This window comes from Panthera pardus, unplaced genomic scaffold (genome assembly GCF_024362965.1).
Source record: "Panthera pardus isolate Hobbes unplaced genomic scaffold, ASM2436296v1 HiC_scaffold_15, whole genome shotgun sequence".
Taxonomy (NCBI): Eukaryota; Metazoa; Chordata; class Mammalia; order Carnivora; family Felidae; genus Panthera; species Panthera pardus.
Window position 1 is genome coordinate 4,545,334 of NW_026526710.1, and position 27,291 is coordinate 4,572,624.

The 27,291-nt window shown below is 41.6% G+C and overlaps 3 protein-coding genes across 6 annotated transcripts in view; 1 reads left to right on the top strand and 2 right to left on the bottom strand.

Annotated features, from left to right (window-relative positions):
* Window positions 1-9,282, bottom strand: part of TMEM116 (transmembrane protein 116) — a 152,287-nt gene extending 143,005 nt beyond the window's left edge. Inside the window, exon 1 of one of the 4 annotated variants that reach the window (XM_019467427.2) lies at window positions 9,058-9,282. Coding sequence is in view for 1 of the 4 variants with exons in the window: in XM_053902036.1 (XP_053758011.1) it covers window positions 9,058-9,064 (7 nt within the window). In the remaining 3 variants the exon portion in view is untranslated. Of the gene's footprint in view, window positions 1-8,012; window positions 8,093-9,057 lie in introns of those variants that run through there. The other 3 variants (XM_053902036.1, XM_019467426.2, XM_019467433.2) reach the window with 3 other exon arrangements.
* ERP29 (endoplasmic reticulum protein 29) lies at window positions 8,361-16,408 on the top strand. Its single transcript, XM_019467435.2, has 3 exons — window positions 8,361-8,647; window positions 13,382-13,520; window positions 15,584-16,408. Exons 1-3 carry the CDS (start codon window positions 8,504-8,506, stop codon window positions 16,084-16,086), a joined length of 786 nt encoding a protein of 261 aa, XP_019322980.1. The 5' UTR covers window positions 8,361-8,503; the 3' UTR covers window positions 16,087-16,408.
* A 4,206-nt stretch (window positions 16,409-20,614) lies between these two features.
* The window catches only part of NAA25 (N-alpha-acetyltransferase 25, NatB auxiliary subunit), an 80,167-nt gene continuing 73,490 nt past the window's right edge, over window positions 20,615-27,291 (bottom strand). The window contains exons 23-24 of the mRNA XM_019467416.2: window positions 26,811-26,957; window positions 20,615-23,626 (exon numbers count right to left, since the gene is read on the bottom strand). Of these exons, the coding sequence (XP_019322961.1) occupies window positions 23,504-23,626; window positions 26,811-26,957 (270 nt within the window). The 3' untranslated portion in view covers window positions 20,615-23,503. The remainder of the gene's footprint in view (window positions 23,627-26,810; window positions 26,958-27,291) is intronic.

Consider the following 27,291-nt stretch of genomic DNA (forward strand, 5'->3'; position numbering starts at 1 on the left):
ACAGAGAACATTTCAGGTGGCTTACAGGAGTACATAAAACAAAATAACATGAATTCAAAGTGGGACAAAAGAACATCTTTTTTGAAATGATGTGATCCATGGATGTTAAAATCTCTATGATTTTTTTAATGTTACTTCATTGAAAAAACAGTATTAAAATAATAGAAATCCAAAATAAAGTTTCCTACAATCTCATCATATACTCATAACAATGTTTTATTTATTCATGTTACTTTAAGTCCTTGTCCCTATATTCAATTTCTACATATTAGTAGTAATTCTACAGCTAGTATTTTATATTCTACGTTTTTCTGGACATTATTCCATAGTAATTTTTTTCCTTTTGTCTTATTTTCTTTCCATTCCATTGGGACTATAACAAATGCTAAAAGCCTAAAATATTTCTCTACATTTTTCTCTATACTTGTTAAAATATATCCAAACAGGGAAAAGGGAGGCAGCAGCTCTTTGGGTCACTGGAAGCATGCACCAAGGAAAGGCAAATGAAATCCAAAACCACCCCTCAGGTGACAGCAACTGCCCTGATAAGACGTCTCACCAGTCCAAAACACCCACATCATTTGAGCTAAACCCGATGGACTATGGAGTGACCCACATTTGCCTTTACCTCATTATAGTACTAAAATCTCTGCCCAAAAAGGTGCCTCAGCCTTATTTACATAACATACAATATATGTACAGGCATTTTTCATTAAGGTGTATGCACCATTTTATGCCCACCTCTACAAATTATGATAAGGTTTCCCTATTTATTCATCCTGGGGTGCCTGGCTGGCTCAGTTGGAAGAGTATGTGACTCTTGATCTTGGGTTCATGAGTTCAAGCCCCGTGTTGAGTGTAGATTACTAAAAAAAATAAAAACCAAATAAATAATAAACAAAAAAACCAAACAAACAAAATATACATACATACATCCTAACCCTAAACAAAAGGTACCCATTTATGGGAATGCAAACTGGTGCAGCCACTCTGGAAAACAGTATGGAGGTTCCTCAAAAAACTAAAACTAGAACTACCCTACCACCCAGCAATTGCACTACTAGGCATTTATCCATGAGATACAGGTGTGCATGCACCCCCATGTTTACAGCAACACTATCAACAATAGCCAAAGTATGGAAAGAGCCCAAATGTCCATCGATGGATGAATGGATAAAGATGGGACAGACAGACAGACAGACACACACACACACACACACACACACACACACACAAAATGGAGTGTTACTCGTCTCTCAAAAAGAATGAAATCTTGCCATTTGCAACTCTGTAAATGGAACTGGAGGGTATTATGCTAAGTGAAATTAGTCAGAGAAAGACAAAAATCATATGACTTCATTCATAGGAGGACTTTAAGAGACAAAACAGATGAACATGAGGGAGGGGAAACAAAAATAATATAAAAACAGGGAGGGGGACAAAACAGAAGAGACTCAAATATGGAGAACAAACTGAGGGTTATTGGAGGGGTTGTGGGAGGGGGGATGGGCTAAATGGGTAAGGGGCATTAAAGAATCTACTCCTGAAATGACTGTTTCACTATATGCTAATTTGGATGTAAATTTTAAAAAATAAAAAATAAAATTAAAATAAATAAATTGCAAATACTTTCTAAATCAGGAAAAGAAAAAAAAAAAGGTACCCATTTACCCTGTCTTAGGAAGTCACAGCTTTGAAAGCTATTTCCATGATCTCCTTATTTGCTGCAAATAAGATTACTTTGTGCAAAAACAAAAGAAACAAAACCATACCCAAATACATACATACGTGTGTGTGTGTGTGTGTGTGTGTGTGTATGTATAGGGGCTGTTGTTATGGTTGTAGGGTTTTAAAAATGGGATGATATATTTCTGTATACATTTCTTTTCTCATCTAGTATCTCAAAGAAATAGTTCTAACTCATTCTGATAGCTGTGTAATATTCTACATAAGATCATTTACCCAGGGGCTCCTAGCTGACTCAGTCAGTAGAGCATGCGACTCTGGATCTTGGGGTCTGGGTTCAGGCCCCACGTTGGGCATGGAGGCTACTTATAAAAGATCATTTATTCAACACTTGCTGTCATAGACATGCAAGTTGTTTTCTTCTTTTTCTTCCTCCTCCTCCTCCTCTCCCTCCCCCTCCCTCTCCTCCTCCTTCTTCTTTGCTTCTGCAAACAATGCTGCAATAAACATTCCTAACCTCTGTATGTAGCACCTCCTTCTCTGCTGATTTTGTTACTATGGGATAGGTTCCAGAGTAGAATTCTTTTAGTTCTCAAATATTTTAAGTTCTTTCTCACCCTAGAACCTTTGCACATGCTGTTTTCTTTTCCTAAAATGTTTCCTAACACACAATCTGCAGTTTCATATTTATTCATAATTATTTACGGTCTTATCACACAAGTTTAAGTTCCTTGACAGCTGAATCCTATCCATCCTTTAGGTCTTTTTTTTTTTTTTTTCCATCCTTTAGGTCTTAGCTCACATGTACTTGATTGTAGAGGTTTTCCACGAACTCCAATCCCAATTGATCCCCCATCATATTTTCTCTTAGGCCCTCAACTTTTCTTTCTAGAGTTATCACAATTTGTAATTATATATTTATTTGTGTGATTATTTAATGTTGGTCTCCCCAACTAGGTCTGTAGGGAGCACATCTATCTTGTTCACCAGTGTAACCCTGATCCTCAAGAGAGTGTATGGCACATGAAAGCTGTAAACAGTTGTTTAATACTGAAAGAATTCTTTTTTTTAATATTTAAATAATTCTTTTTAAAAATATTTTTTAACATATTTTTAAAAAATGTATTATTTTGAGAGAGACAGTGCAAGTAGGGGGAAGTACAGAGAGGGAGGGACAGAGTGAATCCCAAGCAGGCTCCGACTGCCAGCGCAGAGCCCAACACGGGGCTCAAACTCATGAACCACGAGATCATGACCTAAGCCAAAGTTGGATGCTTCTAAATATTGAAAGAATTCTTCTTAAAAAAATTTTTTTTTACTGATGAATGGATAAAGAAATTGTGGTTTATATACACAATGGAATACTACGTGGCAATGAGAAAGAATGAAATATGGCCTTTTGTAGCAACGTGGATGGAACTGGAAAGTGTTATGCTAAGTGAAATATGTCATACAGAGAAGGACAGATACCATATGTTTGCATCTTATGTGGATCCTGAGAAACTTAACAGAAGACCATGGGGGAGGGGAAGAAAAAAAAAAGAGGTTAGAGAGGGAGGGAGCCAAAACATAAGAGACTCTTAAAAACTGAGAACAAATTGAGGGTTGATGGGGGGTGGGAGCGAGGGTAGGGGGGGTGATGGGTATTGAGGAGGGCATCTGTTGGGATGAGCACTGGGTGTTGTATGGAAACCAATCTGACAACAAATTTCATATTTAAAAAAAATAGAAAATAAAAGAAATAAAAAATAAAAACAATAAAAAAAACCCCACAAGAAGCAATGTACCGAAAAGAATAACTGATTTGCCACCCAACGATTGTTTATGGAAATGTGGTGAAGGAGAGATGGTGTTTGGTGGAAAACTCCATCAGACCTTGATACCTGCTATACCCACAGACCTCATCTCATGATGTGAGTACAAGCAGTTCTGTCTTCATATATCTCCCATGTCTGAGCCACAGAATTCCCTACTCTAGCCCCAAATGATTAGTCCTTGAGCAAGGGGAAGTCCAGTCAGATGCCTAGGAAATGGTGTGGTGTGAAATTGCCCAATGGGGTGCTCCATATTGAATGGTGACAAGCTGAGCCTATCAAATGTAAGATGCCCACAGAGAAGAGAGGAGTAGCAAGATGGTCCATTCTAGAGTAATACAAGATGCCTGGGACAACAGGAGTTACCATTGTGTCTCAAGCAATTGGAAGTGTCCAGGTTTCAGTTCCTTGAGGCTGTTCTACATTCTAATGTTGGTGATCTAAAGGACTGTATGCCTGTTCAGATAGTTCCATGAACTATCTTCCTGAATTCCATGTGTATTGTTAGAGTAAGTCCATAATGGCTAAGGAGATCTCAGCACACCTCCTCTTTGCAACCTGAAAAAACAGACTATTACAGACTTTAGCTGTAAATGGGTATTATACGTGTAACTGTTAGGTAAAAAGGGGGGGACTTATCCATGCTAATGAACCAACTTTTAAAATTATTAATATTGCCCCTGCAAACCTGGTTTGTGGATTATCTCTTCTCTATACCTTGGATAAAATCTAGGACAGAATACACAATTTTTCTGATCATTCTTAAGAAGTCTTCCATCATTCCTATCAAAAAAAATATTTTTTAAGGTTTATTCATTTCTCAGAGACAGGGAGACAGGGCATGAGCAGGGGAGGGGCAGAGAGAGAGACACAGAATCTGAAACAGGCTCCAGGCTCTGAGCTGTCCACACAGAGCCTGAGGCAGGGCTCGAACTCATGGACCACGAGATCATGACCTGAGCTGAAGTTGGATGCTTAACCAACTGAGCCATCCAGGTGCCCCAATATTGAAAGAATTCTTAAAGGAGGACAGGGATTGAAGAAAATCATTCCTTCAATAACAATTTTTAACAGATGAAATCTGCTTTGTGTTCACTAGACAATTATAGTGTTCATCTATGTCAAAGGAACTAGTGTTAACACCAACAAAAATTCACAAGAGCAGAACAATTAGCTCTAAGGAATGGCATATCTCTGAAGAACAGTATGAGGTCTAAGGAAAGAATGTAGTAAAGGCCAATGGAATTTTGAGAGCTAACCATGGAATAGTTTCTCTCTCATTGATTGATTTATTCACTGAACAATTATTTACTGAGTGCCCACCTATGCCAGACAGGGGGCTGTAGTAGCTAACCTAAACAGTCAAAAACATAAAGACAAATCCAGCCCTCATGGGAAGCAGATAAGAAAAATAAGCAAATTATATTGTATATTAGTAAGCTAAAAAGTGCTATGGAGAAAAAAGACAGAAGGGAGATAGAAAGCAAGGAGGAGCATGGAGCAAGGAGGAAAGGAGCAAAGAAAGGAGGAAGGAGCAATTTCTTAAAGGATGGTCAGGGTAGATCTTAGGAAGTTTGAGCCAAGACTTAGGGAAGTTAAGGACTCCGCCATATGAATATCTTAAAGAAAAGTGTTTTAGAGGGAGAAAGCTAGTACAAAGGCCCTGAGGCAGGAATATGCCTTGTGTATATAAGGAATAGCAAAGAAATCAATGAGACTGAGGACTCTGGCTTGATGATGTAGAAAAAAGATTGATATTTATTAGTTGCCTTTAGCAGATGGTACTTTTTTTCCTTACTACAGGTGCTACACTGAGTCACATGACACTCATTTAACATGACTTGTCTCTGTCAAAAATAAATAAACGTTAAAAAAAAAAAATTTAAAAAAAGGGGCGCCTGGGTGGCTCAGTCGGTTAAGCGGCCGACTTCGGCTCAGGTCATGATCTCGCGGTCTGTCAGTTCAAGCCCCGCGTTGGGCTCTGTGCTGACAGCTCAGAGCCTGGAGCCTGTTTCAATTCTGTGTCTCCCTCTCTCTGACCCTCCCCCATTCATGCTCTGTCTCTCTCTGTGTCAAAAATAAATAAACGTTAAAAAAAAAAAATTTAACATGACTTGTCTCTTCCTCCCTACCTCTATACAATACCCAGGGTGAGCCTCTTGATTTTCCACATCAGTTTCAATTGTGGGATTTTATAACTTCCCAAATACGGACAATTATACCTGGCTTATTTGTGTAGTTTGTTGTCAGGGTCCTGAAGCTAAGAATATAATCAAATTTTAAAATAATTGGGACCAGGGCACTACTAAAAGGAAGCATTGAGACAATTATTACATTGCATGGAATTATTAAAATTCATAGCAAAGGACTGATACTTCCCTCTCCAACCAATCCTCTTCCGTCACTTTTTCCAAAACCTACTTCAAAACTATGACTATAAAGTCATTCCTGATTAATCATACTAACTAGGTGTACCCAAAGCTTTTACATATTAAGAAGTGAATAATTTAAAAAGTCTAAATGTCTTATAAAGGGTTATAAAAAACTCTTAACGGCTCCTTATTGACTACAGGACAAAACAGGAAATTCTTAAGTTTGATTTGCAAGACTCTCCCCTACCTGGGCTTAAAACTGTCTTACTAAGTAGTGTTTTGATAACTCCCTCCAACCAAGATGGTTTTCAGTCTCCCCAAACTGTCATGAATTGTTCCCACTTCTGTTTCATTTGTTCTCCACCTAAAATGTTCTTTCTCCCAGGGTATCTGGGTGGCTCAGTCAGTTTAAGCATCCAACTCTTGATTTCAGCTCAGGTCATGATCTCACAATTTTGAGACTGAGCCCAGAATCAAGCTCCATGCTCAGCATGGAGCCTGCCTGGGATTCTCTCTCCCTCTCTCTGCCCCTCCCCCACTTGTTCTTTCTCTCAAAATAAATAAACTCTAAAAAAAAGTGTTCTTTCTTCCACGGCTTAACTGTTTCCACTTCCTACATGAAGCCTTCTTTAATCAGCTCATAATTTTCCCCTCCTCTTCAATCATTTGTCTATGTAGCTCATTTTTTTTTTTTTTGAAAGAGAGCAAGCACACATGTCCTTGTGCAACAGGGGGTGGGGACTGAGGTTAGAAGGAGAGAGAGAATCCTAAGCAGGTTCCATGGGGGTCTATCTCACCACCATAAATAAAACCATGACCTGAGCCAAAATCAAGAGTCAGATACTTGGGGTGCCTGGATGGCTCAGTCGGTTGAGCATGGACTCTCATTTTAGGCTTAGGTGTTAATATCATGGTTCCCAAGTTCTAGCCCCACAGTGGGCTCTGTCCTGATGGCATGGAGCCTGCTTGGGATTTTCTCTGCCCCTCCCCCACTCGCACTTTCTCCCTCCCTCAATATAAACTTAAAGAAAAAAAAGTCGAACGTTTAACCAACTGAGACACCAGGTGCCCCTATGTAAGCTCATTTTTACTAGGGCAAATTCAAAATAAATTTTTCCAAACCTCCCCCAAACACCCCACACACACATTCGACTTTCTTTCAAAATTTCTATGCAAACTGGTTGCCCATGATTGGATCCTATGATTTTTGATGACCATTTTATACATATACATTTATTGAACACATACAATGGTTAACATGGTGCTAAGTCCCTCACAACGCATTATGTAATTTATTCTCATTTCACATCCATTTGTTCACCAAGTCTTGTGAATTCCAACCTTTCTTCTAATTTTGTCCTATTTCTGAACCTTAACCTATCCCACCTCCACTACTGCAAATGACCCTTACTCGTCTCTCTGCCTTCAACCTCCTCCCTTCCCACCCATTTCCTTCACTCCTAAATGACAGCAAATCTGACTTCACTCTCCTGGTTAACACCTGCCGTGGCACCAAACCCTTTAGTTTGATGAGACCCTTTGCAACATTGGCCAGTTTACCTTTACAGATTCATGTTTTTCCTCTTTCTAGAAATATCCTTTGGTGTCTGCCTTGTAAAGGCCTACTCTTCTTTCACGATCCAGTTCAAAAGTCATTTCCTGTCTGCAACTTACCCCGACATTCCTGCGCAGGGCTAAGTGAACAAGGTAACGGTTATGTAACTATTGCTCGGTCTCCTCCTCCCCAACACTGTGAATTCCTTCAGACCAGAGCTGTCTCGTTCATCTCTATTTTGTATTCCCACAACCCAAACCAGAAGCTGGTGTAAACCATGCCCTGAACAAGTATCTATTGAATAGGATCATTAGGACTTGTTTTTGTTTTTTAATTCTCAGGAGGCTGGGATATGCATAGCTGGGCAGTACTCAACTTTCAGTAAAGCCTATTTTCATAGGAGCCTGGGCCTCGCCGCTGAGGCAGGCGGCCACCAGAGTAGGCACCTGGGCAGGGCTCAGGAGTGGCTCCGACGGCCATGCTGACGCACAGCCACGTCTGCTTGGCCTACTCGGGTCCTGGTTGAGGGAGGTGGCAGAGCATGACCAACCGCCTGAGGGTGGTAGCACAAACTGACATACCAACCTAAAGTACTGGCGGGTCCCAACTGACTGCCCAACGCGCCACAATCAGGAAGAAACGATGGCCGGCCTCCTCATCTTCGAAGAATAAAGAGAACTACGAGCTGCAGCAAGACGCTAGGCACGCGCTTCGAGCCTCCCCTCACGCCAAGGACGACGGGAAAAAGGCTGGCTGGCTGGCTGCGAGCCTCGCCGAGTACGCGTGCGCGGCAGCCTCTTTTTCCACCACCCACGCTCTCCACGGTCCCCTCGGCCCGTCACACGCGGCCCCGCCCCCTCGCCCTCGGCCTGCTGGAGCTTCGCCGAGTGCGCGCGCGCGCGGCAGCCCCATCTCCCCGCCCCTCACGTGGCCCCTCCCTCTCACCCTAGGCCGGCTGGAGCCTCTCGGGCTGTCCACGTGCGCGCTTCCGAGCCGGCCCTGCAAGTCACGTGACTCCCGACTCCGCGTTTTCTCCACTACAGCCTTCCCAGCTCCTACTGCCAGAATTCGGCGTTATGGCTGCAGGCCTGCCCCGCGCCGCTTCTCTCTCCCCACTGTTTCCTCTTCTCCTGTTCCTCCTGCTCCTCTCCGCCCCGCATGGCGGTAGCGGCCTGCACACCAAGGGCGCCCTCCCCCTGGATACAATCACTTTCTACAAGGTAACGGGGGCGTAGGAATCGCGCGCAGGTGCAGCCTCAGCTAGTAATGGAGCGCACCTCCGTGGGGAAGGAGACAGGGCTGGCGGAGGGTGGTCTGTAGCGACGATCCACCAACGTAAAGGGATGGTGGACTCTGGGCCGGGGCCGTATCACGACCATGGGGTCCAGGGTCCCCGCACACCCTTGCCTTTGCAGTGTTTGTACTTCCTCTTTTGCAAAAGAGCTAAGGAGATGCAGTCACGGGAACATTCTGCCCCTTCCCCTCACCTAGGGGGAGAGGGCGGTGCCGGGCGAGATCCAATCCTCGAGACCCAAGTGGGAGGCCGGGAGGGCGGTGCGAGGCGGACGCCACCCGTCTCTGGGCTGTCGGGGGGGGGGGGGGGGCGGTGGTTGAAAACTCCGCGTGTTACCTGGCATTTCTGTGCCCCTCCTCTCTTAGTGTGGCGTGCAGCCTGTTTTGCAGTATGCAAACAGTGTCCGGATGTCCTGTGTCTTGAAGAGCGCAAGCGTTAAGAATAAGGGAACTCTGGGGCCGCCTGGGTGGCTCAGTTAAGCTCAGGTCATGATCCCATGGTTCACCAGTTCCAGCCCCACTCGTGCTTCCAGCTCAGAGCCTGGAGCCTGCCTCAGGGTCTGTGTCTCCCTCTCCCCACCCGTACTCTCTCTCTCAAAGATAAAACATTTTTAAAAATTAAAGAAAAAAGAAGAATAAGGAAACTCTAGGGAATATCTTGGGCCTGGGGACATAGTGAGTAAAATAGGGTCAAGATGTGGAAGGATTAGCCTGGGTAAATGGATGTTGGAGGCTGAATGTATTCCCAACTCCCTCTTGCACCCATCTTCACACACTGGCACCTTTCAACTTCACCTACGAGACGGGCATACTAAGCGTTGAGAGAGAAGCCATTCATTTTATTTTCTTAATTTGTACCCGTTGCTGGGAAGGGAAACCATTTTTGGTTTCTACTTTTGTAGAGTTCTAAATGTGTCGCAAGTGGTTGAACTCTTTCTATTCTCAAAAGAGTTCCTTGTCCTGGATTTGGCACCTGTGGCTTATTCAAGAACTTAAAAGTGTAGGTATGGCTGGTTGATTGTAAGGCATACCCCACAGCACCTCAAGCTTTTGGGGTTCTTTATTGGCAGTTATACCCCACTCCCCAAATGTGGGAATGGGATAATATCACAGACCAAGTGTGACTCAGAGGGAAATTTTGCGCTGTGAAGTTAACAGTATTTCTTAATCAGTCGGTGCCTCTCTGTCTTTATTGCTACCACCCTGGTCTCAGCTGTCATTACAGAAGTCTTCTGGCTGGTCTCCGTCTTTAGCCTCTACTCTCATCTCCTAACCATTCTCCTTTTTGTCCCCTCTGCTTCAGCCATACATGCCTTCTGTCCTTTGAATATTCCTAGCCCATTACTGATGTAGGCCCTTTGCCCTGGCAGTTTCTTCTGACCAGAACATTCTTTGCCCAATCTTTGAAAGGTTGGTTGCTTCTCATCATTCAGGCTTAGGTTAAATATTACCTTCTCAGAGTCCTGCCTTGAGTTCCCCTCCCCCCATCCAAAGTGCCAGTCACGTTAGTTTGATTTCTCTGTAGAGCTCTCATCATTGATTTCCCGCCCCCCCCCCCCCCCCGGCTATTTTGTCATCTCCTGCACCAGAATGTTATATGTTTATGAAGAACTGCGTTGTCTGGTTTTTCAGGGATCATCTGTACAACCTAGCAGGTTACCTGTCACATGGAAGATAATTGTTGAATGAATGAACAAATGTGTTCTCCAGTCCCTTTCTAGATCTCTCTTCCATCACTGAACAGAAGAGGCACTTCCTGCTAATACATCCAAGGGCCTTGTTCTGTGCTTTGTCTTTCAGCAGTTTCCAGTGTCTTCTTTTGTTTCTTGCCCTTCACCATCATTAGAGATAAGAAACCCTTCATGCTTTTTTTTACTGCTGTGTTCACTATCACATGATAGGCCCTTGGTACCTTTTTATTCAGTGAATGAATGAATGATGAATTCTTCTGTACCTTAAAGAACCAAGTTGCCTAAATATAGGGTATGGTGGAGTCAGTTCTTCAAGGATGAAGAAAGGACACAGATTTCTAAAGCAATTAAGAGATACAGCATGACTAATGAAAAGGAAAAAAAATACACTGTGCAAATGTATGCCATTCAAAACCATTGTCCCTATGGCTAAAAATGGTAAAAGATGGAGACCTTTCAGTTATGTTTCAGTGTTAGACCACTGTACACTTATTAATATTATTCCATAAAGGCACCTTGAAGGTAGGGATCCTGTGCCATGCTTTTTAAATATTTTTCCCCCGGACATATGTAGCATCTGCTACCGTAGCCTTCTCTAGTTGTGTCCATTTATCAGATATTTTCAGAGCATCTGCCACATTCCAGGCACTCTTGGGCACTAGGGATATAACAGAGAACAAGTCAGATAAGGTCCTTATTCTCATAAATATGCATTCTAGTGGAGAGAACAGACAACAAACATGCAGGTAAGAATTTTAGAGGGTGATTAATGCAGTGAAGAAAGAGCAGGGTAACATGGTAGCATGGGGAAAATGAAGCAGTGCTAGATGGTATGAGCAGAGGAGGGCTCTCCATTAGGGGGGACGTCTGAACTGAGCTTTGAATGATAGACATCCTGGAAGGAATTGGGGAAAGGGTATTCCAGCTAGCGGAGACAGCACCTAAAAAGGCCCTAAGTGGGAATTAGTTTGTTGTGTTGAACTGAAATAAGGCCAGTTGGGCCAGAGGGATGTGATCTGATTTATATTTTAAGGCTTCGCTGCTTTTAGGCCCTCAGAGCTCACATTTTGGGGGTCAGTGACCACTTAAAAGATGAGCTGTTCTAATAGCTTCTCCCTCCTTTCCTTGGGTCCCTGGGCAGTGTTAAATATTTTTTAAAAGCTACAACCAAATGGATATCAACACACAAAGAGGAATAAGGACTAATAAAATTTGGAATGATGCCAGCTTGACTTAATTATGACAGCAATAGCCTGTGATGAAAAAGACCTGAAGTGATCACTTTGATTGGAAAAAAGTTGGAGAAGGCAGTTTGTTAGATAAAATCTGTGCATTGGGAGAGACCATCAAAAGAAAGATTTTGAGGAGTCCTCTAAAACTTAAACGTAGAATTACTATATATGACCATCATTTCCACCCGTAGGTATATACCCAAAAGAAATGAAAACAGGCATTCAATGCACATTTGTACATGAATGTTTATAACACCACTATTCACAAATAGCCAAAAGGTGGAAACAACCCAATGTCCATCACCTGATGAATAAATAAAATGTGGCACATCCATACAATGGAATATTATTTGCCCACAAAAAGGAATGAAATACCAATCGATGCTACAACATGGATGAACCTTGAAAACATTATGCTGAGTGAAAGAAGCCAGGCACACAAGGCTACATGTTGTATGATTCCATCAGAGTGGACATTATAGAGGAAAAAAGGCAGATAAGTGGTTGCTGTGTCTTAGAGGGAAGGAGGGATGGGAAATGACTGCTTCAGATGTGTGGGTATGTGATTCTTTTCAGGTGATGAAAATGTTCTGGAATAGATACTAGCACGCTGTTGTTAGTGGACTGAATCCCACTAAATTGTACACTTAAAATGATGAGTTTTGTGTGATGGGAATTTTACCACAATTAAAGATCTTGACCCTGACAGTTTAGGACCTGGTGATCTAGCCAAAGGGAACTGTGATCTAGGGAGGGGACATTGTCCTAAGCCTGGCCTCTCAGCAACTTCCTGTGAGCCCTGACATTGCAGAGTTCAGACTCAGAGCTCCCTAGCTGAAGCACCTCTGTGGTGCCAAGCCCTTTACAGATGGTTGTTGGTTTTTATCAGATTTCTGGTTCATTGTTTACTGAAAAAGGCTGTTTGGGATGATGGGCATGACAGGGAACCACATAGTGTTTTCTAAGGGTTTCCTTAACCTTACCAAAAAGGCCACTGGAAGAGAAGGCCTTAATACATCTACAGATTTGTTTATTCCTTTTTTTTAATGTTTATTCATTTTGAGGGGGGAGGGGCAGAGAGAGTGGAAGGGAGAGAGTCCACAGTGCAGAGCCCAAAGTGGGGCTCAGTCTCACAGACTGAGATCATGACCTGAACGGAAATCAAGAGTCAGACACTTAACCGACTGAGCCACCCAGGCACCTGTACAGCTTTGTTTATTCTAAGCTGGGTTGTATATGTCTTTGATTACTGTGAACCAGTACCTAGTGGGGTACCCAAAACCAGTAAATTGTTAAATGAATCAATGGGTGGGTGAATAAATCAATCAATTGGGTGGGTGAATGAATGAATGAATGAATATAAGTGTGCAAGTCCTGGTCTCCCTTGCAGGCTTGGTTTCCACTTTGTTTCTTTTTTTTTTTAATTTTTTTTTTTTTCAACGTTTTTTTATTTATTTTTGGGACAGAGAGAGACAGAGCATGAACGAGGGAGGGGCAGAGAGAGAGGGAGACACAGAATCGGAAACAGGCTCCAGGCTCCGAGCCATCAGCCCAGAGCCTGACGCGGGGCTCGAACTCACGGACCGCGAGATCGTGACCTGGCTGAAGTCGGACGCTTAACCGACTGCGCCACCCAGGCGCCCCCCACTTTGTTTCTTAAACAGAGGTGCCTTGAGAAAGGGTATTAGCCCCAAAGGTCCCTGGAATCCCGAACTTGCTCAGCTCTCTATGCCCTCAGGTCATTCCCAAAAGCAAGTTCGTCTTGGTGAAGTTCGACACCCAGTACCCCTATGGTGAGAAGCAGGATGAGTTCAAGCGTCTGGCTGAAAACTCGGCCTCCAGCGATGATCTCTTGGTGGCGGAAGTGGGGATCTCAGGTATGGACAAGTTCAGCATGACTGTGGAGGGCAGAAGGGGAGGAAGCTGGGAATTACTTCCCTCCACGTAGGTGGAATATCTAACACTTTTCTGTCTGAGCCACACATGAGTGTAAGTGGGGTCATGGCCCTCAAGAATCTGGTGCCCATGGCAGGCTTAGCTTGAACAGATTCTGATACCACAGAACCTCAGTTCATCCTTGCAGGTGCCCAAGGTTAGAGAATCCCTCATCCTTCACCCTCCACCCCACACTGACATTAAATTGCATCTGAGAACTTGGAGTTCTCCTGGCAGGGGACTGTGGTCGGGGGATACCAGTCTTCCTAGGGTCTGCATAGTAACTTCTTCCATCTTCTTTTCAGTTCTTTTTTTACCGGAACTATTGAGTTTTGGCCTTAGCTGAAATCCATCAGAGCTACCGCTAAATCAAGGACAGCTCCCAACCACAGTGACTACTCTAATAGTTGCCAGCATGTAGTGGTTTACAGTTTGTAAAGGTGTGCACAGACAATGCATTAAAAAATATATTTTTTTAATGTTTATTTTTGAGAGAGTGAGCGCGTACAAGTGGGGTAGGGGCAGAAAGAGAAGGAGACACAGAATCCGAAGCGGGCTCCAGGCTCTAAGCTGTCAGCACAGAGGCTGACACGGGGCTTGAACCCACAAACCTTGAGATCATGACCTGAGCTGAAGTCGGATGCCCAACCGACTAAGCCACCCAAGTGCCCCCAGACAGTGCATTTTTAATCTTCACTTGAACCCTGCCTAAAAAATGAGACACATTTCCTGTTTTTATACTTGAGGAAAACTGAAGCTCAAGGAACTCCACCTAAGTATCTATTCCCAAGTATGGAGGGTTCTTCCCTCTCTCCACTTCCTTCCAGGTGGGATGCCTCTGTTCCCTAGTAAGCTTGAGAGTCTGGTCCTAGGTAGAGATTGTTAGCACACTTTTCCAGGGCAGTCAGTCAATTCTTTTTTTTTCTTTTTTTTTCTGTCAGATTGGTTTCCATACAACACCCAGTGCTCATCCCAACAAGTGTCAATTCTGACTCAGCTGCAATTCCACTCCTTTGGGGCTTTTACCAAGAGAAGAATAGCAGCTGACATTTATCAAACATTGACTGTGTGCCAGGCCACTAAGTGTTTTATGTGTATCTTATCCTTGTGACGACTCTATGACAAAAGTACCGTGACTCCTATTCTTCATGCTTTGAGTACCTTGCTCAAGACTGTACAGTTTGAAGTGATAGAACAAGGACTGGAACCCTACACTTCCTATACTACTGCCCAGTAATAAGCAGCCTTGACCATTTCTTTTTGGCATCAGCCTTTGGGACTGCCACTGCCTGTTAGGAAGGACATAGCAAATACTAACAGCTACCACGTATTGCACACTCTGTCAGGTTAAGTGCACCTTTCCCTTCGTTGGGTCTTCCCAGAACCTCTCATGTGTTGGGGACTCTGTTATCTACTACACGTTCCCCTTTTGGACTAAGCTCCAGCCAGAATGGCCTTTGCAATCCTTCAGTATACCCAGCTCATTCCTGCCTCAGAGCTTTGCAGCTGCAGCACTTCCTACCTGAGACGTTTTTCCTGGATCATCATGTGTCTGCCTCCTTGAAACTTTGGTCCTTCAGCTCATATCGTGTCCACAGAAAGGCCTTCCAAGACCACCCAAAGTAGGTCTTCTTACCTACTTTCACATCATCCCATTTTATCATGGCCCTGATCACGTTTATCATCTCTCTTAAGAGAACATAAGCTCTTTGCGATCACAGAGCTTGTTACTCTTAGCCACAACCAGATCTGTAGCACTTAGAACAGGACATGGCACGTAGTGGGCATAGAATAAGTATTCAGAAGGATTCCCATATTTCAGGTGAGGAAAGTGAAATTCAGAGAGGCTAAATGACTTGATTAATGCCATATGGCTAGAAGTAGCCAAGGAGGAATTTAAACACAACCAGGATCCTTCTTGCTGTCAACTCAGATGGGCCTCATAGCAGTTTCCTGCCCTGTATTCCTCATGGTCTTGCTCCTCATATCTGGTTTCTGTTCACAGATTATGGTGATAAGCTGAATATGGAGCTGAGTGAGAAATACAAGCTGGACAAAGAGAACTACCCAGTCTTCTACCTCTTCCGTGATGGGGACTTTGAGAACCCAGTCCTGTATAGTGGGGCGGTTAAGGTTGGAGCTATCCAGCGCTGGCTAAAGGGTCAAGGAGTCTACCTAGGTATGCCTGGTTGCCTGCCTGTATATGATGCCCTTGCCGGGGAGTTCATCAGGGCCTCAGGTGTGGAGGCCCGCCAGGCCCTCTTGAAGCAGGGACAGGACAATCTCGCAAATGTGAAAGAGACTGAGAAGAAGTGGGCCGAGCAGTATCTGAAGATCATGGGGAAAGTCTTAGACCAAGGTGAGGACTTTCCAGTGTCAGAAATGAGCCGGATCACCAAGCTGATTGAGAAGAACAAGATGAGTGATGGGAAGAAGGAAGAGCTCCAGAAGAGCTTAAACATCTTGACTGCTTTCCAGAAGAAGGGGGCCGAAAAGGAGGAGCTGTAAAAAGGCACTCCAGGTTTTCCAGGGTTTGGTGGGGGTGGGGAGGGGAGTTATTTGCTGGCCATGAGACTGTCCTGGGATATAAGAGAGTGGTGGGGAAAGTGGCACCAAGCCAGAAATCTGAGCATACTCGGACATTGATGCTGATGTGACCATGCTTGGGATATCCCTACAGCCAGTCTGTGTACACCTGGAACACTTACCAGATAGGCTTATTAAATTACCCCTCAGAAGGAATGGGTGCTGTAAAGAAGAGTGTACGGTCCAGGTCCTTGACAGGTGTAATTCTGACCCAATTAAAGTTTCTGTGTTTTGGTTAAGTGGACCTAAAGCCATTCAGTTTTCTTCCACAAATTATACTTTGGCCCGTGACCTGCTTTCTCCTTTCAATTTATTTTTTAATCTAAGCTGGTATGGACTCCACTCTACCAGGATAACAGACTATCCTAGTAACACTGGAAACTGGTGGAAACCGGCTCAAGGCCTACCTTTATTACTTTCCACTGGCGTTCAAACTCAGGTGCACCAATTGTGGGTGGCAAAAAATGCGTTGTCCTTTTTCTGGTCCTTAAAGTGGAAATAGCAACATTAATGAAGTTCAGTGTAGTAATTTTCTATACTCCATGAAAAACATAGAGTAAATTCTTAGGTTTACTGATATAATTGGATGTTGTTGGGGCGCCTGGGTGGCGCCGTCGGTTAAGCGTCCGACTTCAGCCAGGCCACGATCTCGCGGTCCGTGAGTTCGAGCCCTGCGTCAGGCTCTGGGCTGATGGCTCGGAGCCTGGAGCCTGTTTCCGATTCTGTGTCTCCCTCTCTCTCTGCCCCTCCCCCGTTCATGCTCTGTCTCTCTCTGTCCCAAAAATAAATAAAAAACGTTGAAAAAAAAATTTAAAAAAATAAATAAATAAAAATAAAAAAGCAGAGTGGGAGCACGTGGAACTGACTCAGATCTGTTCTCAGGAGTGATAAGCAATTATCTGCAATGGTAAGCTTCATGATAACATCCCCACTTTCATATTTAACTATTTGTAAATGTTACAAAGTGCACCCCCTGAAATATTATTGAAGCCACACAAAGAAATTTAAGTTGAACAGAGTTAGCAAATAAAACCTTAACTTGTGTTCTTCCCTTTTAGCCAGGTTGGTATTGAAAGTCACCAGAAACAAAGAATACAGGAAAATCCATGTGTTGAATCAGATTAACAAAAACAATTGTGGTAGCTTATGCTCACAACTAAAACCAACTAAGGAAAAGATGTTCAGACCTAAACTCCTGCCTATAGCACAGGTGCTCTCAACATTCAACAAAAGAATGTAACTGTATATATTTGGCCCAACAATTTCAATATTTCTCCTGCTTATTATTTCATTCTACTTGAAAATTTCGGAAGATCTTTTTGGATGCTTCTCACTGATAAACTTGCTTTAGCTGTTATAGTTGTTTCTCATCTAAAACAGGTTCACTTCCAAAGAACTAAGTATTCACGGTCTTACGGGAAATACAGTAAAACAAATGGCAGGTAGAGAGAGAACTCTAAAACTAAATGCATCCACAGTCCCTGAATATGATCTCATCTTGTCAGTTGTGAAAGGAAAGGTGGCAGCACATCAATGGGTACTTCATTGGATGGGTCCAGACTGAGTATTAAAAGCTTAGGGTCTCGAGTTGAAGAAACATGAGCTATTGGGCAGGGCTAGATAATCCTGTCAGAGGTTTTATGTATCAAATATTTTTTTTAATGTTTTTTATTTGAGAGAGAGGGAGAAAGAATCCCAAGCAGACTCCACACTGTCAGCACAGAGCCCGATGCAGGGCTCAATCCCACAAACCCTGAGATCATGACCTGAGCCGAAATCAAGAGTCAGATACTCAACTGAATGAACCACCCAGGTCCCTGTATCGAATATTTTTCATTAAAGATGGGTGGCTCGGGTTGAGTGTCCAACTCTTGATTTTGGCTTGGGTCGTTATCTTGGTTCATGCCCCATATCGGGCTCCATGCTGTCAGCTGCTTGGGATTCTCTCTGACCCTCCCTCTTTTGCGCTCTCTCTCAAAATAAACTTTAAAACATAAAGATGGGCCCTTTTCTAGTTTTGAGTCTGAAGTGATTTGCATATGCCACATAAGTTAAATTTTCCCTGACACTTGGGTCAAATGGATTCTTTCTCTCTTCTTCCTCTAATTAAATAATATTGTGGCTCAAATGCTGCTAATCAGGTTGTAATGGAGGCTATGGACTGGCCTCCCAGAATCAAGCAAATAACAATGTCAAGGGAATTTGCAGGTAAGTTGGTTAAGCAAATGAGACCTTGAATCCAACATAAGAACCTGGTTCCGAGGAACTTGTAAGTTATCTCAAATAGTCCTTGGTAATTTGTGCCACCAAAAAAGTTGGCATCAGACTTGCATCTGGAAAGATTGATTGTTCCAAGATAGAATCTGAGAATTTGAACCTAGCCATCAAGACTAAGAAGAGAAGACTTGGGGATGGGGGTGGTCTAGATTTCACCTCATTTCATCAATGCTTAAGAATTTGAATCTTGTGCTCACTTCAGCACATATACGAAAGGGTTTGAATTTTACCCACCCCCTAACCTGCTAGGTAGTCTTAGGTAGTAGCCTTCTCTGTGGTAACTTTTTTTCTCATATGTGAAATAGTACATTGTGGAGAAATCCACTTTTACTGGGATGTATGGAAGCTGGAAGTTGCAGGAAAGCTCTGTGCTCCAACAGCATAAACTGCTAGAAGTATCCCACAAATAATTTTTTTCAATTTATTTTTTAATTTACATCCAAATCAGTTAGCATAGAGTACAATTATTTCAGTAGATTCCTTAGTGCCCCTTACCCATTTAGTCCATCCCCCTCCCACAACCACTCCAGTAACCCTGTTTGTTCTCCGTATTTGAGTCTCTTCTGTTTTGTCCCCCTCCCTGTTTTTACATTTTTGTTTCCCTTCCCTAATGTTCACGTTTTGTCTCTTAAAGTCCTCATATGAATGAAGTCATATGATATTTGTCTTTCTCTGACTAATTTCACTTAGCATAACACCCTCTAGTTCCATCCCCGTAGTTGCAAATGGCAAGATTCCATTCTTTTTGATTGGCGAGTAATACTCCATTGTACATATATATACCACATCTTCTTTATCCATTCATCCATTGATGGACATTTGGGCTCTTTCCATACTTTGGCTATTGTTGGTAGTGCTGCTATAAACATGGGGGTGCATATGTCCCTCTGAAACAGCATACCTGTATCCCTTGGGTAAATACCTAGTAGTGCAGTTGCTGGCTGGTAGGGTAGTTCTATTTTCAGTTTTTTGAGGAACCTCCATACTGTTTTCCAGAGTGGCTGCACCAGCTTACATTCCCACCACGAATAATTTTTATAAGTATTTGGCTCATGGTTGCTTACCTTCCAGTTATTACTATGAAATACATCTCTGCATCGAGTCAGTGACAGCATCTAAAAAAAAAAGAACAAGAAAAAAGTATAAACCTGAGCCCACCTTTTAGGTAAGGTTGAAAGTGGCAGTGAGGTATATCCAATTACACACCTTTTGTTAAAAGGGAAACAGCATCGGGATGGAGTAGCAGGCGAAAACATTTTTCTCAGGGCCCAGACAAGGGCATTTAATATTACTGGACACAAAGGAAACTAGGAGCTCCTCTTTCCACTGTATTGTCAGTGTGTGTCAACTTTGGATCCCAGCCTGTGGGCCCAAGTACTTGGATAAATCATGTCATCAGTTTGCCTGAAATCTCGTAACTTCCTGCTAACTTTAGAAATCTCATTCCTTCCCCTGACTAAAAAGTTCTGATTGCTCTGGATCCCCCTGCCCCCAACTGTATTTTCTACCTCAGTTCCTTCCCCCTTTCCACTCCTTTAAACCCAACAATTGAGCCCATTTTTTCCCCCCAGTCATTGAAACATGCTCAGTAGTTCCTGCCATGGGGCCTCTCCACTTGGGTTCCCTTTTTGGTGGCTGACTCTTCATCAGTCGGGTCAGAGGGCACTACTCATGATTCAGGTTATCACATATCCTGACTTACTTAAAACAGGACTTACAAACTAAGGTTTATATTTCTTATCTTCTCCCCCACCTTGGCCACTAACTGGGACATATGCTATCATTTACCATTCTATCAACACAGCCTAAAGTGGAATCTGGCACATTGTAAAGAAGCATTCAATTCATATATGCTGAATTCATGAATGCTAGCATGAGGTACTATTTTTAAACAAAAAGACTAGTAGCCTTGAAATAAAAATTTTAAATTCACAAATATTACAATTTTGCCAAGGAATGTAACTCTCAGTACAAAACTGAGACGAATTACACCATTTAAAAGGTTGTGGCTTCAGGGCACCTGTAAGTCAGTGGAACATGTGACTCTTGACTTCAGGGTTGTGAGTTCAAGCCCCACATTGGGTATAGAGATTACTTAAAATCTTTAAAAAAAAAAAAAAAAAAAAGTGGCTTCTAGGAATCTGAACAGAAATGACCCAGGCAGATAGGCAACTTAAGATGGAAGTGTTTATATAAATTAACCCATCTAGTTTAATTTGCTATGTATGCTTCACGTAGTACTGAAGAAGGAAGAATATATACTTCCCATATTAATAAATGACATCAAATAAGTAGGAAGAGTTTCAATAACAAGGCCATAGATACATTGAAACCCCTTTTTATATTAAAAGTTTAAATGAAAGACAAATCCAGGTTGAACATAGTGATTGCAAAATATAATGCAATTTTGAACAATTAAAATTATGAAAATATACAAAATTGATGGGCAACACAGCTAGGCATTTGTACATTTTCCATTATGTGGAGGACACTAAAAATTTCTCTATGTTTTATCCACATCAGATAAATGATTTAAACCAAATGTTTGCTTTGGAGAGTCTTAACTTAGGATCTCAGTAGTATAAAAAGCAGTAATTTTTCAGTCTGTAAACAGTAGTCGTGTTTTTTCTTTTTTTTAAATATCAATTTACCACACAAAAACAAACACAACAACAACAACAAAAAAAAACCCACACAAACCAAAAACAGCAGCAGCAGCAATGGGTTATTTGGGAATTCTCTTCAAATACCAATGACATACAATTGCTGGAGAGGGTGCTTTTTACTCATGTAAGAATATATATATATATATATATTTTTTTTTTTTTAACTGTACACAATTTATAGTGCATAACAGTTTCCAAAAGAACAGATCAATAAAAGATATTGGCCATTTCTGCATAATTTCATTCTTTTTACAATTATCTCAAAATGTAAGAGGTTGGATCTAATTGAAATGCTACATTTAGTAGGAAAATCAGCAAGTAACAAAAGAAGCATAACCTCGACGTAACATTATTTGTCACTAAAACCAGTAGAGGTCCCAGGTGCCCCTAGGCAAAAGACTAGTTAGGTAGACCACTGGAGTCAAGCACTGTCCCTGAGGACCAAAGCCAGCTCACTGAGCACACATATGCTAGATTGACCATGGTCAGTTAATAGACTTGTTTCATAGAGCATTTCTATTTCTATGTACAGTATTTTTGGATATTCAAAGAAGCATCATTTCAAGAACACATGTCATACACACATCCCCCACCCCCATACACACACCAAGTTCCATCTAAATAGGCAATAGTTTTACAAAATTATGATATGTTGTCCTTAAATTAGATTTGGAATCAATTAGAACTTTCAGTTCATCTTGTTCAAGGCAGTTCTTCCTTTTGGGATGGGGTATGACGGCTGTGGATACCAACTTAGATCAAAAAATAACTTCTTGAAACTACTTGATGGACTAGGATTTCCAGCAAGTCTTATTTTGAACAGATAATTTTGTAATTTTCTAAAAAATTTCCTTGGAAGTTTAAACAGTTATTTATCACCCTATCAAATTGTGAATCTAAGAAAGTCAAGATGAGGGGACAAAATACAATTGTTTTGCATACAGACATTTTCCGAGCTCTCTTTTGTTGCTTTTAAAAGAAAAAAAGTATCACGTTTCACTGGAGAAGCATTGGAAATGACCTGTAAGGTCGTCAAGACCAATCAGTCCTCCATCAGATGCTTGAATTTCCTCATCAAACTCATGTCTTTGCTCTTACAGAATTATTAACTTAATGGTATTTGAGTAACAAAGACCAAAAACAGAAGCACAGATTCAAACACAAAAACTTATCAAAGTAATTGTATAAACTGTATAACATTTTCAAGAGCAATGTTTATCTTTTCTGTCAGACCGACCTCTGAAGCTACAGTCTTGGGGAGCTCCAGGTGTACAATGTAAACACCACCCTGGTGCAATTCTCAAGTTTGAAGAAAGCAGACTGAAAGTCAAACCCAATGGATAACATTTCTTTTGCCAGCCTAAAACTTAAAACCTAGATTAAGTCCATAATATACATTCCTTCCTTCCTTCCTCCCCAAACTCCCCACTTAAAAAACACTAAAGTATTAAATCTTTATTTTCAAGCATATATATATATATATATGCTTGAAAATATATATGTAAAAGCATATACATATATATATATCTCACAAAACCAATGACACTGGTATTAGACTCGCCTGCATAAATTATGTACACCTCTCTTCTTTAAAACAGTGATTCCCATCTTTCCCAAAGATGGATGAAAGACAGCAAGCTAGTACTCAGCAGGCCTGTAAGTGGCCTGCACTGCTTTCCCCTCCATACAGCCGTAAGTAACACAAGCCTATTTGTGATTTAACTCTCACAGGAGCTAGGATGGGGATGTCTTGGCTATTAGACTATTAAGCCAAACACTTGAGTGCCTGTGGTCTTCTGAGGGGCACCCTTCACTGACAGGTGCCTATGCCAAATTTCATCTGAGGCCCTTCGGGTACCTGCTTTGGATTCTGTGGGAGCCAAGCAGCTGAGGAAACCTCGAAACTAAACTAATGTGGAAAGGAAAGAGGGCCTGCTCCCAGCCATGGTCCCCCTCCACTGCTTTCTGCTTCCTAAGGCTCAAGAACCAGATCAAACACCCACTGCTATAATGGTAGGGCCATTCAGCTGCTCTGAGGTCAATGCTTTATGCTTAATTTCTATTGCTGCTTTTATAGGACAACCCCCCCCCCACCAGATGTTTCTGGCGATGGAAGGAAAGAAGAAAAGTGGGGTTCTCTTGTGGCTGCCATATGCATATGAACATGTATAAAAAGTGGTCAAACCCAGATGAGGGTCCTGCTTCCGGTTTATATACAATAATTTAATCAGTTGTATACATTTAATACCTAAAAAATTAATTCACAATCAAAGTCCTTCATGCATTTTATGAGGAAGTTCTGGATTAAAATGATGGTCAACCAGATGTCGCTTTTGCCTGGGAAGATGATGTCATTTTCTGCTGCAGAGTCATTGATGCCTGTGGTTCACACTCGCTTAAATTTTTAGTTTCTTTGTGGTCTCCAGTCTTTTCTTCAGCAGCTCACCAATTTCCAGAAGTGAGTGTAGATAACTGCTCTGCACCTTCCCTTGCACAGTCTTTGAAAATTTTCTCTCTTCCTACAAACGAGACAAGAATTAGTGGTCTTGCTCTGAAAGCATTCTCCCAGATTACAGTTCCTCTCACAGATGTTAAAACTACCAATGGCGCTCCTGGATGGCTCTGTTGGTAGAGCATCAGACTTCTGCTCAGGTCATGGTCTTGCGGTTTGTGAGTCTGAGCCCTGCATCGGGCTCACTGCTATCAGCACAGAGCCTACTTCGGATCCTCTGCCCCCTCTCTCTGCCTCTCCGCCACTTATGCACTCTCTCTCAAAAATAAACAAACATTAAAAAAAAAATTACCATTACCTTTGGTCTCATGGCAAGCTTCATCAGAATACAGTGGGTCATTTTCAGTTTCAAAAAATGCAAAGAAGGCTAAAGCTCATCAGAGATGTACATTTTTCCATGTGATTTTTCACTAACGCTATTACTTTAGCTTTACTTTTTTTAAAAATTTTTAATGTTTATTTATTTTTGAGGGAGAGAAACAGAGTGTGAGTGAGGAGCAGAAAGAGAGGGAGACGCAGAATCCGAAGCAGGATCTAGGATCTGAGGTGTCAGCACAGAGCCTGACATAGGGCTCCAACTCATGAACTGTGAGATCATGACCTAAGCCAAAGTCAGATGCTTAATTGACTGAGCCACCCAGGAGCCTCTAGCATTATTATTCTTTTAATTCTTCCATCAGTATTCTCTGTTTTAATTATACAAAGTGAAAAAACTGAGATTTCTGATTATTATCTTTCATATAGAAAAAAGGTAGAAAATTTATTACTAAGTAGTTTGAACATAAAATCACTAATATTTTGTTATGGGCTATACAAAATGGAAAAATTAATATTTCTGATTATTTCATCAGAAAACAAAAATGGAAATTTATTATTAATTTGGACATTATCATACCCACTTCTTAAAAGCATCAAATTTACCTCTGCCACCTTTTCTAGTGATAATATTGATAGGTCTCCCTCTATATTGACAAAGTCCATTGGTTCCACAGACCAAACAGCTTAAAAAAAAAAAAAAAAAGAACAAAGCTTTCTGAGACCTACTCAAATATGTGAGTTAAATACTTGCTGCACATTTTACAAAAAATAAAGGGATGGAATGTTCAAACAGAGAAAAAAAGGAGGCTGGCTAAGAACTAATCAGGCTTACATGAAATTGGCAGTATTGCAAAACCCTGAAGAAATCAGGTAAGCATACCTTATAGCCAAATAATACTACTACTCGAGACCTAATCTATCTTGGAAGTACACATGTGCATAAGAAAAGGTATATAAAATACATTTCATTCAGTACTGTAGTAAAAGTAAATATATATAAACAACCAAAGGGGCACCTGGGTGGTTTAGTCAGTTAAGTGTCTACCTCTTGATTTGGGTTCAGGTCATGATCTCACAGTTGTGAGATCAAGACCCATGCTGGGTGTGGAGACTGCTTGAGATTCTCCCTCTTCCTCTGCCCCTCCCCTACTTGCTCTCATGTGCTCCCTCTCTCTCTCAAAAAAACAAAAAAACTAAAATATCCAATGGCTATGATGCACTCATATTTGAATGTCATACAGTTGTTTAAAAAAACAAAATTGATGTATATGCATTAGCCTTAACAAATCTCTCGAATATAAGGTTAAGTGAAAAAAAAGCCAAGTTTCAGAATAAAACAATGTATCATTTACTTTCAAAAACCTAACAGCTATTAGCGTATATTTTAAGGTTACATTAAAAGGTCTAGGCACAGACCAGTTTCAGTGGATACCCCTACGGAAGAGGAAAAGAACCAGGACTGGAGATGCTAGTCCAGAGGCCTTATGGATAGTTGTTTCAAGTTTAGAAAGAAAAGAAGGAAAGAGGGAGGCCTGGGTGGCTCAGTCTGTTAAGTGGCCAACTTTGACTCGGGTCATGATCTTGGCGGTTCATGAGTTCGAGCCCCACGTGGGCTCTGTGTTGACAGCTCAGAGCCTGCTTCGGATTCTGTGTCTCCCTCTCTCTAGCTCTCCCCTTATCACACTCTATGTCTCTCTCTCTCTCTCTCTCTCTCTCTCTCTCTCTCTCTCTCTCTCTCAAAAATAAATACATTAAAAAATAAAGAAAGAATAAAGAAGTAAACCTAGTGGAAACTGAATTAAAAAAAATTTGTTTTTACCCAAAAGATAAATAGCACTATATGGATCCTATATTTGGTGGCTGATGCTGCTCAGTACATGTATCATGACTTCAACAAAAATAGGCAATATAAGGCCATTATTATTTTGGTTAATGCTCACTATAATCCTATAAAATGGGTATTATGATTTTCATTATACAGATAAAGAAACTGAGGCCTAGAGAGGGTAAGTGACTTTCCCAAGGTCAAAAGATGAGGACAGAGTCAAGGCTCGAAAAATCTAAAGTAGCCCAAAGTTAAAGATAACCTTTAGAATACTCAAAATGAGGGGCGCCTAGGTGGCTCAGTTGGTTAAGTGTCCAACTTCAGCTTAGGTCATGATCTCGCGGTCCGTGAGTTTGAGCCCCACGTCGGGCTCTGTGCTGACAGCTCAGAGTCCAGAGCCTGTTTCAGATTCTGTGTCTCCCTCTATCTCTGACCATCCCCCATTCATGCTCTGTCTTTTTCTGTCTCAAAAATAAACAAACAGTAAAAAAAAAAAAAAAAATACTCAAAATGAGCAATCTTATTCCTCATGTCAGAGGGCAGACAGATGCTTTAACAACAACCACACAACGATTGACAGTGGCCTACTGTGCCTGTCATCTTTGTAATGGACAGTCCTTCCCACATACCATGTGCTCTAGCTCTGCCAACGGACTCATGGTGCCCCACACAATTTACCTTTCTGCCTCTGCTCTGTGCCTTCTGTTTCAGATTCCTTTCATCCATTCCAGTCTGCCTACTGAAAACTTACTAATCCTTAAATGTCCCCTCTCCAGTGAGACTCTTTCTGGCTCGTTCCATTTCTGTGTGTATATCATATCTCCAATTTAAAGCAGTTTTTGTATATATCTCTCTAAAGCCAGGTTTTTCGATCACTGTATTTCTACGAGCATTTACCCAACAACAGCGAGCTCAATAAAACTGTATTTATCTACTTATTAACATTCTCAAAGATACCCAGCAAAGCCCAACTACATGAAGCAATGTGACATTCTTTCAAGTTTGTGACCTTTAAGATTATTATTGCTGATGGCCTACAGTCTCTTACCAGCGAGAGAGAAGTATCTTCTAAAATAAGTTCTTCAAGTTTAAGTGCAATTAGATGTGTTTCAAGCCCTTTAATGTGATCCACAACATTGGAAATTAAAGTCTGAAGCCCAGTAACGTAGTCTTGGAAACTGGTAAAGATTGGTGGCTGGAAAAAATATTTTTTAAAAGATGAAAGATTATCAAACATATTTCCTTCACTCATATCACATAAGCTATATTAACTTCATGCTATAGTTTTACTTAATGCTATAAATAGTAACAGGGATGGATACAGTTTTGGATATTAAGACAGTCTCTCTAAAGCAAGGTAAATTTAATTGGCACCAAATAATGCTAATTCAGAAACAATGACAAGCATTTTTTTAAATGGGGAACTAGAGATGGAAAAACCAACAGAAAATATCTTAGTTGGTTATTACTCAACTTCAGGCTGGTACTCTTCTGGAACACTAAAGAAGATGAAAGAAACCAAAACTTCA

Bases quoted from the DNA above. Each gene is read 5' to 3' on its own strand.
- ERP29 (XM_019467435.2), top strand. From the start codon at position 8,504: ATGGCTGCAGGCCTGCCCCGCGCCGCTTCTCTCTCCCCACTGTTTCCT. The intron at 8,648-13,381 runs GTAACGGGGGCG...CTATGCCCTCAG, and splicing joins ATACAATCACTTTCTACAAG to GTCATTCCCAAAAGCAAGTT. The intron at 13,521-15,583 runs GTATGGACAAGT...TTCTGTTCACAG, and splicing joins GGCGGAAGTGGGGATCTCAG to ATTATGGTGATAAGCTGAAT.